This window comes from Lycium barbarum, chromosome 2 (assembly GCF_019175385.1).
Source record: "Lycium barbarum isolate Lr01 chromosome 2, ASM1917538v2, whole genome shotgun sequence".
In the NCBI taxonomy this organism is placed as follows: domain Eukaryota; kingdom Viridiplantae; phylum Streptophyta; class Magnoliopsida; order Solanales; family Solanaceae; genus Lycium; species Lycium barbarum.
This window is the reverse complement of record NC_083338.1, coordinates 95,204,489-95,211,108: the sequence shown is the minus strand read 5'-3', so window position 1 is coordinate 95,211,108 and position 6,620 is coordinate 95,204,489. Positions and strand designations below refer to the sequence as shown.

Genomic DNA, 6,620 nt, shown 5'->3' with positions numbered 1-6,620 from the left:
TTTGAGTTTTCACTAAGTCTAAACCAAACCTCGGAATTCGTTCGAAAACTCATGACCCCAAAACATACATGCAACTTAACATAAAACCCATTACGAACTTGCTCGCCCACTCGGATTTCCCAGAAGAGGTCACCTTGAACCGGTGTTGACTCGAGTCAACCCCAACCAAACAAAAACCCACATTTCCAACCAATGTCCCAAGACACAAACAGACGCCTCGGGAACAACGCCACCCTTCCCCGCAAGTTCAAGATATAGGAGGTTAGTCTCTGGGAAGGGATATTTTGGGGGAGAAGGAGTGAAAGGCCTATAACGACCAAACGGGTCGTTACATTATTGGGCTAATATGTAATCCAAATTGATCCATGAGAACCCTTGTCAAAATACTGGTAAAAAGACATTTTTTGTTTGATATGTCACATATAGCCATAATAAAACAATCTATTAAGCACTTAAAAAATCATAAAAGAACAAATAAAGAAATTAAAACTTAATGAGAATTGGACATGTTGGGTTATGACTCGCTTTTTAGCTGGTTTTAACCCAATACATTTCAGCCCAAGTAACTTTTGAACGGGTCATTATTAAGTCAATTCATTTTAGGGAAAATTACAGCCAAACACAATTCAGCAATCTAATTTACAAAATATGTACATAATATATAGATATTGTATAGTTTATACTAAATATACATATAACATACTTATACATATAATATACATACCTATACAACCGAAGTATATAAGCAATGTATACTTCGGCTATGTTTGATAAACTAGATGGCCGAAGGGTACATTTAGGTAAGTTTCCCTAATTAACCCACCCATTTGACACCCCTGCATGTAGGGGTGTACATAGACCGGGTTGGTTTGGGTTTTTCAAATACCAAACCAAACCAATTGTATCGGGTTTTTAAATCTATAAACCAAACCAAACCAACAAAAGTCGAATTTTTCAACCTCGAGTTTTCTCGATTTTTTCGGGTTGCTCGGGTTTTTTTCCGGTAAAGTCTTCATACAAAATATATTACTTGTACTTCAATATTTCTTTAGTCCTAGTACGATACGACTATCTAATTAAGATATTTTTAAGAAAATAACACAAAATGTGAGATGAGAGATGATGTTGTACTAAAATATTGAACAAAAAATGAAATGAAATCGCATAAAATAAAATGATCATAATCTAAGTACTAAGTCATGCTATAATAAATACAGCTAATTTATAAGGCATATAGAAGATGGTCATAATCTAAAAGTACTAAGTCATGCTAAAATAAGTATGGTTAATAAATATTAATTACATTGCTATATATTAAAGAAAAAAATAAAATTAAGTTATTTATTTTCATTGTATAAACAATATAAAACTAAAGAATAGATATCCAACATTATTGTCATTTCTAGTGTTAGAATTGAATTTCTTTTGTTAGCATTAGTATTGATTTGATTTTTATTAGGTTTTATTTGAGTTACTAATATCTATGGGGTATAAAACCTATTGGACCATTCAAATTCTCATTCCAAACTTGAAATAATATGTTAAAAGACAAAAAACTATGAAAAAGTTTAAGAAATATTTATAAATTACATTATAAATAAATATTTTTATGTATAAAATATTTTTGAAATTTTATACATGTAATGTCGGGTTGGTTTGATTCGGTTTGACTTTTTTTAGTTAAAACCAGACCAAACCAAAAGTGGTCGGGTTTTCCTTTTAAAACCAAATCAAGTCAAACCAAACCACTAGTCGAATTTTTTTCTCGATTTGATTCGAATTATCGATTTGGTGCAGTTTGTCGGTTTCCATTGTACACCCCTACCTGCATGTAAGGCTTTGCACCTTTGAGTAACCAGCATTCATCATCTTCTAAAGAACACAATTGGAGACTCGTACTGGGAAAATAATAATTTTGAAATGTTCAAGCAACGAGAGGTTTAGAAGAACTATAGGTAATTACATCCATATCCCATATTGAAGAGAGGAGCTTAGTTAACAATGTAAAAACAATGCATGCACTTATGGCGACATATTATCTACTTAGCCAGCAAAGAACATTACAAAACCAGCATTTTGAAGTGATAGAGGTCCAACATGAGTCAAGATGTACAAGCAGGTCTTCGAGGAGGCAGTTGCTGATGAGTTGTTCTCTGTTCCATTTCAAATAATATATTCATTATATTTCTCACCTTTAAAACACTTGTAAATGAAGTTGATAATTATGAAAAAATTAAAACATATTAATGAAGAAAACACAATAGTTTGTCCGAGCGTTATACCTGCAATTTGGGACGCAATGTTTCTATAGCCACTGTTGATTTTTGATCAACTCCTGCGCCTTGCTGTATCCATATGAAAAGAACCAACATCACAAATTAGAAGCAATCAATAATCACTTCCCAATTTTCAACATTTAGTCTAGGATAAAAGGTAATAGCTTAACCATTAAATTACTTCACAATTTTCCTTTCATCTTTATATAATTCTAAGGAATTTTCAGCAGGAGAAAAAAATAGACAAAAGGAATTAAAGTGAATTTTGCCGATTGGACTTACTATCAAACCAACGATAACGCTAAGAATTTTTGGCAAAGTCAACTTTAATGCCAAACCAAAGATAGCGATATCATTATGTCAGTGTGCTTTCATATCTTATGAAAATCTATTTCCTTTTTTATTTCTTCATGAAAAAACCAAAAAAATACAGGTATATTGAAGTTTAATACAGGTATTTAATTAGGGATTAATTAAACACTACTTTGCATAGAGCCCAGTCTGCGGAATCAAAGAAGGCACGTTCATGGTCCTGCATCCACAACATTATAAGTGGTTGTAAATTAATTTTTTAGGCAAAAAGATTTATTCTTTAAATATTTTAAGAGAAAAAAACTACAAAACTTGCCTTAGAAATCAAAGGCTTCTTCTTTGGCATGAGTCCTCCATATTTGTTTCCAGTAGAAGTTGTCTACAAAAGTTAGGAGCAATACCAATTACACCAAACAATCAAAGGTTGAGTCAGAAAACAACTTATAAAATTACCGATCAGAAGCAGACACCTAACTCTAAATAAATCAATTAGTATTTGACTATCTCCTTTTTTTTCCTCTGTCTATTAGGCATCGGATTGAGCTTTCAAACTTCTTGTTGCCTAACATTTGACTTAATGACTTTTGAAGAACAAATTTAAACAATCAAAAGTTCAACGGGACCAAGTCTAGAACCCCATGTCACAATCTAATTAATTTGTCTTTTCGAAACTGTATTGTTCTGATTAAATCATAGTGTAGAGTATGGAACATAGAATAATGGACTATTTGAGCAAATTTTTGAAGCTAAAAGTACTTATTCTTTCATTTCAAGAAAAAACTCTCATTTTAGAGAATGAAGGCGTTTGACGACCAAAGCTTTTGGCGAAGAAACAAATGATTTGAATAGTAGCAGATTCAAGTTTTAAGTGAAAACTGAAACGAAAAAGTAGCTTCTTCAAACAATAAATATTTTTTATTAGACAAGAGTACCTATATAAAAAATTCATATTTATCAAATTAAAATTAGTATCTGCTTTTTTTCTTAATTTAACGCTTATAAGTACTTAATATTGGTCAAACACAAACTACTACAAAAGCATTTTTCAAATGATTTAGCCGAACATGCTACTTTCTCGAATCACTCGAATCACTTTTTGAAAAAATATTTTTGATAAAAAAATAATACTACTCAAAATCAGCTGATTTCTGCATCTTGATCAAACTTGCTATAGATATCCCAGATACAGCGCAAACTTTGAACGACTAATAAAATAAAAGTAGGAGTACTTCGTAGACATTTTCTACTTCTATTCTATTTACCTATAGACGACCAAATATAATTGATCAACTAGTCCGTTCATACTATAGTTGCGTGTCCAACTTGTTTAATATTTGTAAAGTAGGGAAAATGAAAAAGATAATTCGTTAAAAAGAATCTTCTGACAAACTAAGTCAATTTTTACTCAATATCCTCTTTAACAATTATGAAACGTAGGAGGCGACTAGTACATCCCTTTATATGTTTAATTCAATATTTAACTTGCTTAGTTTCCGGTTAAGTTAGTGCCGACACACTTCAAATATAGCGTACTAAATAATTGAATTTAAGCTATGAGTGGCTCAAATGTTTACAGTAAATCTAAATCAGAAAGCCTAGCTTTTGGAGACCACTCTTTTGTGATCCCATAGAGCAGGTTGCACGTGATTGCTTTGCCCCTTCAACCCCACAAATCTACATCAAATTTATGCCCTTGTTTAAAAATACATTTTTAATAAAATTTCTCAAGATATTTTTTTTGGACCACATTACTAATATTACAAAGAAAATGGTATGGAACCAAGAATGGAGTCTTATAGCTAATGCAGACAATTATAAGATATTGTGAGTTTTTGACTTGTTCCCACTCCTAATTTATCAACATAAGATCCTTCTTTGTCTTATTAAATTCTTTTCTAATCATGTCTGATACTTGAGAAAAGATATAATAATCACACGAAAGAAAAATACAATATCAGTCCACTATATATGTTAGTGCATTAACTCGTATGTACATGGTTTGAGAAGAACCTTGGATTAAATGCGTGCTTCAAATCTTGAATAGTAACAAGTGTCTAGATTTTGAATGAAATTATCATTTTGAAAGCTAGTAACCACACATTGCATAATTAAAAAAATCATATAATTCAAATCGAACAAGCAGTTACTCTTATTTAATAGTGATATTAACCTTAAAAGATTATTATAAGACTCCCTAAATTCTGTCAACCCCTTGAATCCTTGCATATTTCCGTATCTAAATTTCTTAAATATTCCATCTTCTATGTGGTTTTATTATATGAAAATATTTGTATACTTCTATATATTACTTTACTAACTTTAACTGGATGTCAAGAAAAAAGGTAAATTGCACAACAAGGTTTTAAGATTTTTTCAAGCAGAGGGCGGCTACCCAACTTCCAATTCATAACAATCGATTACGGATGTTAGGTCCAATAACACACACGCTTCGTCTTTACTCTTTTCATTCTTTTTAAAAATAAATAAATATAAGAAAATGTGGGATTTGGAAGCATCTAATTAAGTCTCATAAAATATTTATCGTTCTGTACAATTAACTTAATTAAAAATTTAAGTGCTCCAGCACTAAAAATCTCCCGTACTACAGAACAGACCTTATGTATGCACCTATACAACTTCAATTTCACTTGAACCGTATATGCATATCAACCGATTAATTATGTAGTTACGTTGTATAAATCTTTTGTAAACCTTAAACACATACGCATAGAAATTAAAAAGTATTCTCTTCGTTCCACTTCATGTGAAGGAGTTTAACTGGACACAAAGTTTAAGAATGAAATGAAGACTTTTAAAATTTGTGGTTAAATAAATTATAGAAAGGTGTAATTGTTTCTGTGACTGACCAAAAGAAAAGAGTATAGAGGAAGTAATAAATAGCACCGGACTAATCTTTGTTAACTCATTGTTTTTGTAAAATAAATAAAAGAGTTGCATGACAAACTGATGAAACAAGAGAAATGCTCCTATACCCAAAGTAGTGAAAAAATAACTCAAAGAGGTCAAAGAAATGCAAGAGTTTCCCTTTTGTGTATAAAATGGACAAAAAAAAAAAAACAATAATAGTAGAATTTCGAGTACCTCATGATCTTGAGAGGAGACAGAAAGCACTTGAGTTCTGCTGCTACCTGCCATCTGATCAGTATGTCACCAGCACCACTAAGGAGTTATCTCTCCCCTGTTTTATCCACTCACCATATAACATGTATTTATAAGTTTATAGAAACATAAGAGGGTGGGGGGATAGAGTGTACAGCTAAAACCCAAACAGAAGGCAATAAAATATTAAAAGGGAATCTTGGAGTACCTTGAAGCAGAGGAGATAAGAAGAGCAAGCAAAGGCAGAAAGAGGAAGAAACGGTGGGAAAGAGGAAGGTGAGAGTTAGGAAGAAAAGGACAGTTATTATTATGTGTACAAAAGAGTGAGATAAGAAACTTATAATTTCGACACGACATTCATGTATTCGTCGTATTTATTTTCACACTCTAACTAAATAATTTTATTCCAATTATACCCGGGGAGGAGAAAATTGGGGGGGGGGGGGGGTCATATTTTGTGCTAGCCTTTAATTTTTATCCCATAGCCAAATAGTTTTTTCGCAGGGCATATGTTTTTATTTTGTCCTAATAATATCTCATGCGCCTGTAATGAATTTATGTCTCACTAAGCATAAGTTCGATTTTAAAGAAAAAAGTTAAAAGAGCAAAATTTAAAGACCAGCCCGTTGAAGGGAAAATAGTGCAATTTCGTCAGATTTTATGTTACTGATGAGCTCGAACCCTCCGCTTCAACTGCTATGGGTAATTTGCACGATTGACCTTCTTTGGGGGTGGTCTTTAATTTTTGGCCCTCAAATTGCTGGTCTTTAATTTTTGTCTTTCGCCTAAAATATCTGAGGTTCTGGGTTCGAACTCCGGTATAGTCATAAAAATAAAAATATAAATCGCAAGGCAAGGTTTCGCGAAAAGTCTGTCTTATACAGCAGACTTTGCCTCATAACTAAAAGTCTG

At 32.0% G+C, this 6,620-nt stretch overlaps 1 protein-coding gene across 1 annotated transcript; it reads right to left on the bottom strand.

Annotated features, from left to right (window-relative positions):
- Positions 1-1,896: 1,896 nt before the first annotated feature.
- On the bottom strand, positions 1,897-6,073 carry LOC132626644 (uncharacterized). Its single transcript, XM_060341582.1, has 6 exons — positions 5,917-6,073; positions 5,691-5,787; positions 2,905-2,967; positions 2,761-2,808; positions 2,283-2,345; positions 1,897-2,153 (listed from the first exon to the last, which is right to left on the bottom strand). The coding sequence occupies exons 2-6, from the start codon at positions 5,742-5,744 to the stop codon at positions 2,103-2,105; spliced, it is 279 nt and encodes a 92-aa protein (XP_060197565.1). The 5' UTR covers positions 5,745-5,787; positions 5,917-6,073; the 3' UTR covers positions 1,897-2,102.
- Positions 6,074-6,620: the final 547 nt, after the last annotated feature.

What these genes read in the sequence shown, in the direction of transcription:
- LOC132626644 (XM_060341582.1), bottom strand. Translation starts at nt 5,744, where the DNA reads ATGGCAGGTAGCAGCAGAACTCAAGTGCTTTCTGTCTCCTCTCAAGAT. An exon ending in TCTCCTCTCAAGATCATGAG is followed by an intron (nt 2,968 to 5,690) that starts GTACTCGAAATT and finishes TAACTTTTGTAG; the next exon opens with ACAACTTCTACTGGAAACAA. An exon ending in AGAAGCCTTTGATTTCTAAG is followed by an intron (nt 2,809 to 2,904) that starts GCAAGTTTTGTA and finishes TTGTGGATGCAG; the next exon opens with GACCATGAACGTGCCTTCTT.